We start from the raw sequence: 14,605 nt of genomic DNA, 5'->3' as shown, positions 1-14,605 counted from the left end.
ATCACACAGCTTTGCCACACTTTGCCATTTTGTTAACTGGACAGCTAAATAAAATGTGTGACATGCCAAAGAAGTAGACTATGGGGTAATGGATGCAGAATTCCCCTTGCCCTGTATCTGCACTCTCTTTAGCTGTAAGTCATTGCCAGAGTAATTTCCAGTCAAAAAAACATTTCAAACGGCAGGACTCTGAGTCTCAGACAGGTCTCAAACAGGTCCAGAATCTCTCAGATTTTGTCTTTGATAACTCACACTACGTGATTGTCACTTGCATGAACAAGCACTGATTTGCCTCCGATTTTAGGCATTCGTTGGCAATTTCCACAAAATGTCAGTGAGAGAAAATCAGGGTTAAAATCATGCAGTGTGCACAAGTTATTAGGTATAAGGAACATTTCTCTCTCTCTCTCTCACACACACACACACACACAAATCAGTGGTGAGGCCAAACGTGTTACAGTGAGTGGACCTCAATGCTTACTCTAAAGTACATCCTGTATTAATATAAGAGATAAATAGGGATGCAAGTTTTAACAGTCATTATTGTTTTTTTTTTTTTGACTACAAATCAAGCTGTATTTCACTTTTCTCTTTCCCTTTCTGTGTGGACAATATTGTTTTCAGGATTGACTGTGCGTGGTCCCTCTGGTCCTCTGGTTGCTCCTCTGGGATCTTCAGTGGTTTTGCCCTGTTCTGTTGATCAACTTTTATCAGTGGAGGATCTGGAGGTGGAATGGAGAAGAACAGACTCAGACACTTTAGTTCATCTGTTTCAAGATGGTGAGAGTCAAACAGGGGTCCAGCAGCAGGATTATCAGGATAGAGCTCATTTCTTTACTGAGGAGATTCAACGTGGAAACTTCTCCCTCCGGCTGGACGATCTGAGAGCTGAAGATGAGGGACAATACACATGTACAGTTTACAGTCAGCAAGAGTCTGGAGAAACTGTGATTGAAATAAAAGTTAATGATGTTGGTGAGTATTGAACACATGAGTTCCTTTATTTTCACTATGATTTTACAGAAACTCATTACTGAATGTATATTTACACTGTTTGTTCTTTCAGAGCGTTTGAGAGTTTCAGGATCGAGTCGCTCTGTATCTGCATCTGTGGGTGAAGACGTCACTCTGAGCTGCTCTGTAGATTCTCACATCACACCTGAAGACTTTGAAGTTTCGTGGAAGAAAACAGATGAAGATGAAGATATTGTGGTTCTGCTCTACCAAGATAATGAGGCTTTTCCAGATTCAGCGCATGAGCGATACAGAGACAGAGTTGAGTTCTTCACTGATGAAATCCCCAAAGGAAACTTCTCTCTCAGACTGAAGAGTGTCAGAACTGAGGATAAAGGAGTTTACATGTGTAAGGTGTTTGCTGGAGGACTTTCAGCCAATACAACTGTAGAACTGGAGAGACTGGGTGAGTCATAAAAAAATGACAACATTTTAAGTGTAATTTAGGTATTCATTTATGGCCAATTGCATATAAAGTTTATTAAGATTACACTTTTTTTAACAGAAAAGTAATTTTGATTTATTCCAATAAATATAAATTAAGAACAATTATATGAATAACAACTGCCATTTTTTAATAGACAGTAATTAAACAGCATTAACTATGCAAAGAACTCACTGTAGAATGACACTTCCTCTGAGATTAACTGACTTCACCAGCAGGAGAACACAGCTGATAGCAGCACACACAGTTTAGGACAGTGATCTTCATTAGAGACCCAATAGGCACATGTTAGCTTTAGCTTGAGTCACCCACAAAACACACTGTAATCCTTCATTTCATGTCTTATTTTTATTTTATTATTATTATTATTATTATTTTTATTTATTTATTTATTTTGTTGTTGTCATAATACTTGCAAGAAATTATAAAAAGGACAATTTGGCTGGTCAAATGGCATTAAAAAACATTAAATATGTGTTTTTTAAAAATATTTATATAGTTATATAGTCAACTTATTAATTTGTTCCCTTGATTCACTAGATTGTGCTCTTGAATTACTGATTTGTTCCCTCATTTTAAGTAAATTGTGCATTTGATATAATAATTTGTGCCCTCATTCTAGGTAAATCGTGTGCATGTTTTTAATCATTACCACCTAACAGGTTCTGATGCTTTATTCATCTTAAGTAGGCTACATTTCATATTCGCCGCCTTTGTGAACAGGCTGCTGATCTTTTCCAGAGCCTTGCAGCTGATTAACAATGAAGTCAATACCAACCCCTAAGTCATCGTAATGTTACCGTAGTAGGGCTGCACAATTAATCAAATTTCTAATCGTGATTACAATTACAGGTGCTACAATTATGTAATCATTCAAAGGCACAATTACAAAAAGAAAAAAAAATCCACTTACATTATTCTGCTTTCTTAAGATATGTGTATGTGTGTGTGTGTGTGTGTGTGTGTGTGTGTGTGTGTGTGTTTGTGAGAGAGAGAGAAAGAGAGAGAGCCTTGCATCTCGTTTAGTGCTCATGAGGAAGTAAAGATGTCTATCGCCACATCAGTGGAGGGGCTATTGTCTTCTGATGCCGAAGATTCTGCTGAGCAGCTCCCCGTTGTGGCAGCTGCTCTGCAGGAATCCGAGGCTAAGTTGACGGCCATGTTCCCCCAGGCAACCTCGACCGCCAGGTTGGAGGTTCAGTTTCCCACCTTCCCCTAGGCGTTCACGGTTTGAAGATTGGTTTCCGACGACGGACGTGGCTCCTAGCTGCGCCCCCATGGTGACTTTCCTCCCAGAGGTTCATGTAGAGCTCAACTAAATGTTCGGCTCTTCCCCCCGCACTACCCTCGCGGGTGGGGGTGGCCTCAGAACACGTTGACGTCCCCCGGTGGAGTGTGTGATTCCGGGCTTTTGTGCCCCTGCAAAACGCTGCCACCTGGTGGGGCTGTTCCTGCTTCCACCTAGGCCTGTAAGCGTTGCCAGTCCTGGCTGTAAAGCGGGGCTCACAGTGCTGCAGGTCATGCCACCTCCGCCCTGCACGCATGGCCCTCCTGCGTTATTTCAGGCCATGATTCTGACATTGCACGATAGTAGTTCTGACTCGAAGTTGATGCAGGAACTGTGTACGGTGACTGAAAAGTCTGGGGGCGGTCCCTCGTTCAGATGATGTCCACTTTTGTGGCCTAAAATTGCTATTCTGGCTGAACCTAGTGGAGATGTGTGACACTGACAAAGTGAGCTTTCTTGGTGTTCCGTCTCTCAGGCTGGCTTCTTCGGCGACACTGTCCAGGACTTGGTCCAGCAGTCCTGGGCAGTTCTCATGCAACGAAAGTGCCCCCCGCTGGCCCCAGCAAGAATTGCTCCGCTCCCCTTTAGGGGCATTGAGCTGGCCACACCTAGGGGGCACAGTCTAGCACTGGGTTGCCTTGCATGAAAGCGGGGCTTCCTGGAAGCAGACTACCCAAGGACTGGAGGGATTGTTCTGGAAATACCCTTGGGAAAAACAGGGGCTTTCTCCACCACTGCCACCTCTGACCTATGGGTCAGCAGGTACCCACCCTTTCAATAAAAGAGCAATTTCATCTATGTCCTTTGGGTTTCTCAGAACACGCTGGGTTTGTCTGTGAGTGACGCACGTCCTGCTCACACTCAGACCCGGGACGCGGTCTCGCCATCTAAGCTGGGGTTGCAGGACGCATTGCTTCCTCGCACTCTAGTAGCAACAACGCGGGATCGTGGATCAAGGTAAACGCTGCCTCAGCAGCCTGGCGCTATTTCGGGAAGCTTGCTTGACCCTGTTTTTTGCAGGTAGCAGCCTGGTTACTAAATCTACCTAGCCTGTCTGCTGGTCGATTAGGTCGGTCCACACAGCCTGAAAAGAGTGGTGGGTTTCGCCCTATCCTGGTCCTTGAGTTCTGATTCAGTCCCCTCTTTGGGCTACCGTTCGGGTGGCTGATACAGAAACATGTTTCTAGTTTTCAGCACTAGGGTTGGGCTACAGTTTTCAACCTGAAGGACGTGTGCTGTCATGCTTCAGGGGTCATGCTTCAGGTCTGCTTCAGGGGTCAGATGTATCGGTACAGGTCTCCCCTCGGCTCCCTGCTTTTCAAAGTGATCTGTTTCCCTGCATTTTACAAACTCGCGGGGCAAGTAGAAATACCTCACTTGTGAGATTTGTTGGAGCAAGTATAAATGAATAAATAAATAAAAATAAAACAAAAGGAGAACAAGCTTTCTCTTTTCTTAGCATAGAGTTGGATCCGGTCGAGACATGTCAGCTGAAAAAGTCGGTGCTGAACTCCCTGATTTTTTTTTAGGCACATGACAGTTGCCCATTTAAACTTTCAGAGGTTCCTAGGGCATATGGCAGCTCGACTGCAACGACAATAGTCGCCTCGAGGATGCTAGCAGTGCTTTGACCTCAGCGGGTTCCTACCAATACTGTGGGACAAGCACACGTTAGTCCATAAGGACACCATAGCCACGGTAGCGAACACCTACTACCAAGGTGGTCTATGCTCCTGTCACATGCTGCAACTCGCCCGCCATCTCCTCCTCTGGAGTCTGACGTGAGAATGAGAATGGCGACTCCAACCCCAGGTGGTCCAGCTCATCTGGAGTCAACTCGGCAAAGCTCAGGTAGACCTGTTTTGCTTCCTCTGAGTCCTCCCTCTGCCAGCTCATCTCTCAAGTACTCCTCAAGTTCGCCTTCCCCAGTGAGCCTCCTTGCACAGACCTGTGCGAGATCGGGGAGGATGAGGAGCAGGTTGCTGGTGCGTCTTAATGACCCTTACCGACTTATGCTCCTCGTGACAGCCCTCCCTAGTTTGGCACAATCTGGCACACGCATCCTGATATATGGAACCTACACGACTGGCTTCTGGATGGGATGCGGTTGACCACACTGGCCTTTTCAATAGGCTGTGGTAAACATTATCATTCAGGCTAGAGCCTCCTCTGTGAGGCTGGCCTATGCTCTGAGTTGAGGTTTCTTCGTTGTATGGTACTCCTCTCACCGAGAGGACCCCCTGAGGTGCTCGGTCAGAGTTGTGCTTTCCTTCCTGCAGGAGAAGTTGAATCGAAGGATGTTCCGTCCACTTTTAATGTGTTCGTTATGGCTATCATGGTAAAAATCATAGCCGAAAAAAAAAGATGCTGTGTATGGTCGTCCCTAGGGAAGCATCACCTGACCGTTAGGTTCCTGAAGGGTGCAGGAGGATAAGTCCTCCTAGGCCACACCTCTTGAGGATCTCTCTGTCACCCTTCTAGGTCTACGTGGAGCTCCCTTTGAGCTGCTTGATTCAGTCAAGCTAAAATTCCGGTCGTTTAGACCTTGCTCCTAATCATGCTCACATTTATCAAGAGGGTAGGGACCTGCATGCATTCTCAACCAACGGAACATGCCTTGAATTTTGGGCCGGCTATTCTCAAGTGACCTTGAGATCCCGGCCCGGTTATGTGTCCAAGGTTCCCACCACTCAACTCCGAGTTCAGGTGGTGAACCTGCAAGCGCTGCCCCTGGAGGAGGCAGACCTGGCCTTGATGTTGCTGTGTAACCGTTCGTGCCATGCACGTTTACGTGGACCGCACCCGGAGCTTAGACGCTCCGAGCAGCTCTTTGTTTGCTTAGGGGTCAGCAGATGGGGAATGCTGTCCTCAAGTAGAGGCTGGCCCAGTGGGTGGTAGGTGCCTCACCTCGACTTCTAGTGCCAAGGTGAGCTGTGTCCTCTAGGAGTCGAGTCCACTTTACGAAATGTTACTCTTCCTCTCTAGCAGACATATTAGAAGCTGCAGGCCAGGCGACACCCATCACCTTCACAAGATTCTTTTTTCTTGCACTGAGCCGTTTCCTCCCGTGCATTGGATAACTTCAGGTAATTTGCGAGAGGACAGCTCGGTGTCGGCTTGCTGTGCCATTCCTTACGGATCCGTGTGCTTTCTCCCAGTTGTTCCCTTCAGGGAACTCTGGGTCCTCCTTTGCTCCGCAGTCCGGATTAGGACGGAGTAGTCCGTGATTGTGCTTCGACGGGGTCTCCTTCGCCCCCTGGAGGTTGTGGTATAATGTCTCAGTATTTTTCTCCATGGTTTATCCCACCGTGTTTCCCCTAGTATCTTAACAGATATTTTATTTTACCCAGTTGGTTTACCCACATGGCTTAAAATTTCATTATTTTGCTCTGCCCCCCAACGGTTGCTTCAGATATCTGGCACCCCTGGTGGGCTGTTATCTGGCTTACAGGGCGTTGGGAAGGTTACGTGTTGAGCTTCATTTGTTCTGACATGCTTGCTTGTCAGCATCTGTTCGTTTGTGAGTAATGAGGTTCAGGATTGTGCCGTTTTCCAGAGGTCTAAAGTAGCAAAATAAACAAGACAATGAAACAAGGCAAAAACTATGGCAACGAAACAAAACCGTGGAAATAACAAAACAAGGCAATGAAACAGGAAAAATGCTTGGTAGAGTCCGCACAGGCAAAACAATACTTTGCAATGGCTGTTTGGCGTGGCCTTCCTTATATGGCTGCCAAACAGGAAGTAACTAGAGAAGCAGCAGAGGGAGCTGTAACAGGCAGTCCATGGGAAAGGGCTCCCTCTGCTGGCGTGGCATTACAATTATTTTCTAAGAATTCAATAGCCCATCATCAATTGTTCCTTACATAACATAGCAGCAACATGTTTATGAGAATGCTTATGAGGACATGAAACTACAACAAATTATTATTTCGTTCACACAATTTCCCAAAACAAGGGCACAAATTATTATATCGAGCATACAATTTACTTAAAACGAGGGAATGAATTAATAAATCGTGCCCATGATTTCTTTTTTTTTTTTTTTTTTTTTTTTCTTGCATGTCATGTGCAGGGTTCTGTACACTAGCACTTATTTCTCAGTACATTTTCAAAATTGTTCACACAGTTCTCTTCACCAACTTTCAGCTTGGCACAGCAGTTAATTTCACAACCAAAATGCACAAAAATAAGCAAAACACTTGTGGTAAGATGACCTAAAGAGGTCAGTAATAACTAGGTGAAAGGGGCCATGAGGTGACTTTAATCAACAGGCACATTTTTATTCAGACAAGTAAAAAATATTAAAACATCACATCACCAATCTTCGATGCAAATACCCACATGAAAAGAAAGAAAGAAAATAAACATACAAATGAATAATAATAATAATAATAATAAAAATAAAAAAAACAAAAGAAAACCAACCATAGATGGCTACAGGTTACCTAGAAAGTGAAGACAGAAATGGCACAAGAGCAAAAAAGTGTTCTCACAGCAGTCAAGCTCACAGCAATCACACAGCAAACCTACAAAAATAACCAAAAATAAAGTGATCAAACCACCACACAAACCCAGCCACCTCACCACTTCTGTCCACACAGTGAGAGCAACTCAGTGGCCACCGCTGGCTTAAGTAACCAAACCAAACCTACAAAAAAAAAGAATGAACAACTTAATTAACAGTGGGCAATGCAGATGACAAACACAAGTCAGCATCAGAACACAATCACCATAAACCCAGTGTTTGTGGCCTCTCTTCTGCCACTTTGGATCCCAAATTCACAGAACAAAAGAGATTTAAAAACAAAACAATAGAATATAAAAATATTTTAAAAAACATCACTTAAATAGAATGCACCCACTATAATTACTACACAATTTAAAAACATAAAAGCTCCCTTTATGTAAAACACAATACCTCTAACATCCACTATTTCAACTGGGACAGTTAGACAACGATCAGTCAGGAAATAATTCAGCTACAACACTAAAAACAGAAATAAAAAATATCATTAAAACAAATTCCTAAAAACTAGATCATCAGTGTTACTACACCACTACCTCCTTAACTGGTGCATCATATGTTTAGTTCTTGACGAAGCTCCAGTGGTATTTAACGTAACTGCTTATCTGCTGCCATTCTTTTGAAGTGCTATATCTGCCGCGACATCAATTCATACATAAACTACAATCAATAAAAGTAGCAAAGTAACCAGAGAACACCTCTCACAAACGAATCTCATTACCCACCATTCTTTTCAAAGTTCTAAATCCGCCGCAACATCCCCAAAAGCGAAAGAGCAAACAAACTTCACTACTTATATAATGTGGCTGCTGGGACTTGTAGTGCCCAACCCATATCCTATTACACACTTAATCCATGTTTCAGATCATCTCATTCTTCCACAACACAAGCAAAGCTAGCAAGAAACATATTTTGTGACTCATAAAACACCTAAAAACACCAACAACAGGCAGCATTACACAATATCTTTGTCTGTAAAATGTATTTGCAAAACAAAGTAAAAAAGCTTCTTCTCAAGGGAACTGGGACAAGCGCTGATGCCCTGTGGCTCAGGACCCACTCTTGCTGACGCAATGTAGAAATTGAGATTAAGTTGAGCTGGTAGATAAGTTTGAGAAAGTCTCAGTCTTGCTCACTCTTCAGTCACTGATAAAAATGAGTTGCTGGATCTGGAAGTGTTATCTTTGACAGAGAGATTAGATCTCCCTTCGAAGCACAAGAGACGTGAGATCTCTCATGGCAGGACAGACGAGTAAACCAACTTTCAACATGGCTGTTAATTTCACATTCAAAACACACAAAAACTACCAAAACACTTAATTCATGTCTCAAATCAAACCATTCTTCCAAAACACTAGCAAAGCTTTTCATCCAACAAACAAAGTTCATCATTTATAAAACACAGACCTAACACACACTAGCAACAGGCAGCATTATACAGAGTTTTCTTTTGTAATTTGTTTTTTCAAAAAACAAGAATATAATACAGTTGTTGATGTAGCAGATTGCTGTCTTGTTGTTTTAAACATTAGTTAAACATTGCTGTAGTTACATTGAGTTTTGGTGGTGTTTGTGTCTGAGAGAAGAGAATAATTTGAAAGATGCAGTTGTTGGATGTTTTTTTGTGCCAAATCAATGATAAATAATTCACAGTTTAGCCACACATAGACTGCTGCTGTGATCAGTATTGAGAAAGTAGTGATTTAGTTGGGGGGTAAACATTCATTTTACCATGAATTTGAGAAAATTAGCATCATATCACACTGTATACAAACAGAAACTAGAGAATTTTGGGACTTCTTTTTTCACTGAAATAAATGTTTCCATTATTACACAGAGAGTACAGTACAGATTGTACAGTACGAAATAATCCAAGGCTAGCTATGCTTTAAATGATTTTAATGTATGCAAAACATCGTAAAATTGTTTAATGTAGAGTTAGCCGTGTATTATCCTGCTTATACCATGGTAATTTGCCAGCAATGACAATGTAGCTGTTGATAATGTTCTAATCATAGTATTATAATTAGCTATAAAACAATAGAAAGTAGTGTTTTCAAAAGACCCGGTACTTCGGTACCAAGTCGGTACTAAAAAGAAATAAATGTTACGGTACCAGGTTTTCTTAAGTACCGGTGGTACCGAGCACCCGGTCAACCCGGTTCTTGCTGCGCTATGCGAGAAGTGCGGACTGCGCAGTTGCGTCTTCTTCATAAAATCACAGAGACACGGAGACACGGCGCTGCTGATGCGGCTGCTCTGAATCCGCTTGTTGTAAAGAAAGGAGGAAGGAGCCACGTGTGGAAATATTTTGTATTTGCGGCTGATGACAAAGGCAGCATCACAGATCATAAGAAACCCGTTTGCAAACGGTGTCATCGAAGTTTCTCTCAAAAGGAGGAAATACATCACACTTAATAAAACACCTCAAAGACCGACACCCAGATTTAATTAAAGTTCAAGCAGGTAAGTTTTAATTTAATTTTATATTTAGAGCTTTTGTTATAAAAAGTATACCCTAAATAAACATCGCCATTTGCTTAGTTAATCGTTAGTAAGCGCGGCTAATGCTAACGCGAGAATTAGAATAAATGTCTTCATTAAGTGTTTAATGCTCCTATAGCATTTGATTAAAAATTATAAAAAAAAAAAAAAAACATGATAGTATACTATTTTTACACACCTGAGGCTTTTAAATGACCCGTGTAGCTAAAATATGTGTGTTAGAGAACAAATGTACAAATGTATGGTTAATGTTTATAGCCTTAAAATCGGTCAATCAGAAAAGCAGTTCTAGGCTATGAAATATAGTTTGTGCAGTTTGATTAAATAAAAGTACAGTCAAATACAGTCCTGTATAGTCTGGTAAAAGATACTATTTATTAACATGACTTAATATATTATCTAACATCAAGTTACAGTGAGTGAACATTAATTAATGTGTGTGAATGTTATTTTATACAAACACTTGATCGGTCATGTTTGTTCATTGTGCATTAAATAATGTCAACAGATTTTAATTTAACAACTTTTAATTTAAAATAAAGTAATACATTTTGAAATTAAGAATAATTGCTATGTAACACTTGTTTATTAAGTCATGTTAAATGGAGTCTTTTTGTAAAGTGTTTTTAATACTACAGTTTCTGTCTGTGTAACATTGATATTATACACTCAATATAAGTAATCTTATCTAAATTTATTCTAAACGCTGAGGTTTGTTATTTACTGAAAAGTTACATTATATATAAAGTTCTGATTAGCTGGTGTCAATCTAATGTTGCATTTAGTCAGACTCAGCCCATTGTTTTACTGAAGTATATTATATTTTCCTTTTACAGCTGCAGGCTGAAGAAGACCACGAACCACCAAAGCAAACTCCAGACAATGGTTCCAGATGCTTTTCAGCAACAGAAGTACAACAAAAACTCAAGAAAACTGAACCGAGCTGTTGCTGAATTCAAATGTATGAATCAAGTGCCAGTTTATACAGTGAAAAATGGGGGTTCCAGCAAATGCTTCATCGCCTCAACTCAAAATACCAGCTTCCAAGCCAAAACTTTGTTTTATTTTTGTTTTGTTATTAATAAAAATAGTGTGTTGTTCAATTCATGTTTTTGTGTTTTGAATTGGTACCGAAATTGGTACAGAGCACCGTGGATTTTCACTGGTATTGGTACCGAATACTGAAATTTTGGTACCGTGACAACACTAATAGAAAGCTATGTAATCATTTCATCATATTTTGGGGACAAATGTTTACAATATTTACAATGAACTTTACACAATAATAACATTGTCCAATAACTGTGTTTTTCAGGTTTCTCTGTTTTACACATAATGGTGTTGATTCTCTGTATTTCTGCATCTGGATCTGCACTGCTGCTCTTCTGTCTGATCTACTGTAGATCATCTACTAAAGGTACAAATGAAACAGGAAATATTACGATTTGCTGTGAAATGATTCAGTGAAAAATATATTTGAATCTAGTAATAATACAGTTTTTTTTCAACTGCTTACATTTTTAAAATTGTGCCTCATTTTCTCAAAACTTTACACACAAATCAGAGAATTGCAAAATGCAACAAAATGCAAATCTCTTGCAAAATGAAGCAATGCATTCAAAATATCACAAACACATCTCAAAAGCAAACATTTGTCTTATGTTGCAAACACCATAATATTATATGTTTAGATATATCATAATCACACACTCAGTTATTCAAAACCTAAAGCTCTTCTTTCATGAGCAAGATTGAAATATTACACAGTACTAAAGAAAAGAAATACATTAACCATGTGTAGTTTGACAGAAACCAAATATAATTTTGAAATAGGTAATTATTCCAAAGCCTAGACTTTTGTGTGTTACACAGAGAATTGTTTGTTGTGTTTTGCAAAAAGTACTTTATATAAATTGAAAAGTCAAAGGCTGAGAAATAGTGTATGGTTTTGCAGATTTGGTGTGTGGTTCTGGTGTTTGAGTGTCAGGTTTTAGAAAATGTGTGACAAGTAAAATTTTGTGTGTAAGCATTTGGAAAAAAAACTGTAATAACCATCATCGCAAAAGATGTTTACTGAGTGTGTTAGGTTGGTAAATCAAATGGCTGCTCATGATTTTCCTATACCTTTGGATTTTTGTCTTTTTGTGTGCACTTGTATATATTCTTCACTGTGGGTGAACTTTCTGGCACTGTAAATAAATTTCACCTCGCACGAAAGTGCTTTGCAAGTGAGCCATCATTTTTTTTCATCCTACACGGACTCACGTTTTCCCCCGAAGGCGAGCTGGTGGGCTCGTCTTCATCACAGTAATACAAATCTATACTACAACAGAGTAAGAAAAACTACCAGCAACCAACAGCACAGAGACTCTTGGATTCAGTGATTTAATCACACTCAGTGTGAAAACATTATTAGTGTTTCTCATTAATCTGGTCACAAAACAAAGGCCTCATTTCCCCCTGTATTTATTGTGATTAAAACATTTGAAATTGATTGCAGTCTAGACAGAGCCTCATAGTGGGGTTATTTTGCCTCAACATTTACCTCACAATAGAGATGAAATGTCTTTTCCTTTTCAGGTTTGATTTTGCAAAATTCTAACACTAATGTTCATCTGGGAGGTTCAGTGGTTTTGCCCTGTCATGTTCCTCCAAACTTACTAACTGAAGATCTGAAGGTGGAATGGAGAAAAACAACAAAAAACTCAGTGACTCTGGTTCATCTGTATGAAGATGGTCAGTGTCAAACAGAGAAACAACAGCAGGATTATAAAGAAAGAGCTCATTTCCTTACTGATCACATTAAACATGGAAACTTCTCCCTCCGTCTGGACAAACTGACAGCTGAAGATGAAGGACAATATACATGTAGAGTTTACAACAAGAGCGATTGTGTGTTTTCAGCCAAGGCAAAACTGACTCTGAGTAAGTAAACAGATAAAAACAAATCAAACTTGAATCTTAATAGTTAACCGTACAGTACAGGTTTTGAACTGGTTTGATTATTTGTGTTTTGGTGATGCACCAATATTACATGTTTGAGGCAGGAGAACTCAAGATAGTGAATACTAGATACACTGTTATAAATCTGAATATATATTAGTGCAAACACTTTTTGACCATTCATACAGTATCGCATGTTGTCACTTTTTGCAGTGTATGGCAATTTTTTTTTTTTTTTTTTGTTTTTTTTTTTTCTGATGTGATACTGGAAAGGTTTTCATTCAGATCCTCTAAGAGCAATATGAAACATATCTTGGATTGTTTGCTATTGAATTAACACATGCTTAAAACTATAAAACTGAAAAATTAAAGAAAAAAATTCTATTTTGAATATTAAATCAAATAATAATTAAATAATTAAAATAACCTATAAATAATATTTAATTTAATATATTATATATTATTTTTATTCAAATAATTAATTAATAGCAAATTCTGAATGATCAATTAGCTGTTATGCAAGTGTGGTGTATTTTAAATTTTGTACTAACATTTTTTTTTTTTTTTTTTTGTATTAACAGTTTTTCCACATTAAAACATGTTTCTATTCCTTCATAGAGATCCTTATGAGTGGCAAAGTCATTTCTCTGGGAGGTTCAGTGGATTTGCCCTGTCAGGTCAAAAAAAGCTTGTTAGAGAACAATCTGAAGGTGGAGTGGAGAAGAGCAGACTCAGAGAATCTGGTTCATCTGTATGAAGATGGCAAGAGTCAAACAGACAAACAACACAAGGATTATCACAAAAGAGCTCATTTCTTAAAGAAGAAGATTAAAGATGGAAACTTCTCCCTCCGTCTGAAAAAACTGAGAGCTGGAGATGAAGGGATTTACAGATGTAAAGTTTACAGGGACCAGAACTGTGTGCGTTCAGCCAATGAAGAGTTGAAACTAGGTAAGTGTAAATAAAAGATAAAATAATAGAAACTGCTGCTGTTGTTGCCCTGATCAATATATGACCCAGATTATTAATAACATTAGTTTGATGCATTTAAGGAGTGCCCAACCCTGTTCCTGGAGATTACCTTCCTGCAGAGTTTAGTTCCAACCCTGATCAAACACACCTGTCTGTAATTATCAAGTGCTCCTTCAGATCCTAATTAGCTGATTCAGGTGTGTTTGATCAGGGTTGGAGCTGAACTCTGCAGGAAGGTTGATCTCCAGGAACAGGGTTGAGCACCCATGGTGTAAGTCAATAAATGTAATAAAGATATAAAAAGATAATTCCAAATTTGTGGATTTATAGTTCAGCACAAAGTCTGAAGTCACTCTGTTCATTTGTAGTTTGGGGATTTCAGCAGATATCTATGACAATTATAGTTAATACTAGTCATGATGTGTGTCAGCAGCCTGTTTAAATAATGATTAATTATACTGACATTCTTTATCATTTAACAGAGTCTACATCTAATTTGATTCTAATTAGACAGAAATGCTCTTTCACTTGAACCATTTTTACAGTTTTTCACATTTGCTAAAACACTAAACCCCATTCTCTGAACCAAATTCTCAATAGCCTAAACCAATTTGTCAAATAAATCACTCTTTCTGCAAAACCTTAAACAAGTTTAGGCAGTTTAGACACAGTTTGCAGATCCCATGCAGTCTTTTTGCAAAACTCTAAACACATTCTCACTTACTAAGACACAATTTGCTCTGTGATGAACTTGTGATGCAAAATGAACACAAGAAAGTTAAGCAACACAGTAACTGAAATTTCTTAACATTTGTTTACAAATGTAACTTTCCAGCTGATTTTGTGGCCAAAGTGCTATGGAAAAGTCTAATTTCATCTGAAAAGGTTGTTCTTGGTTTTGCACCTAATC

General features: G+C 39.5%; 1 protein-coding gene across 1 annotated transcript in view; it reads left to right on the top strand.

Moving 5' to 3' along the window:
* Positions 1-13,725, top strand: part of LOC127161907 (butyrophilin-like protein 2) — a 151,007-nt gene extending 137,282 nt beyond the window's left edge. The window contains exons 2-6 of the mRNA XM_051104670.1: positions 625-975; positions 1,067-1,420; positions 11,096-11,197; positions 12,361-12,705; positions 13,342-13,725. Of these exons, the coding sequence (XP_050960627.1) occupies positions 625-975; positions 1,067-1,420; positions 11,096-11,197; positions 12,361-12,705; positions 13,342-13,688 (1,499 nt within the window). The 3' untranslated portion in view covers positions 13,689-13,725. The remainder of the gene's footprint in view (positions 1-624; positions 976-1,066; positions 1,421-11,095; positions 11,198-12,360; positions 12,706-13,341) is intronic.
* The last annotated feature ends 880 nt before the right edge of the window (positions 13,726-14,605 follow it).

Source organism: Labeo rohita, chromosome 3, assembly GCF_022985175.1.
Source record: "Labeo rohita strain BAU-BD-2019 chromosome 3, IGBB_LRoh.1.0, whole genome shotgun sequence".
Lineage (NCBI taxonomy): Eukaryota > Metazoa > Chordata > Actinopteri > Cypriniformes > Cyprinidae > Labeo > Labeo rohita.
This window is presented reverse-complemented; position numbering and strand designations above follow the sequence as displayed.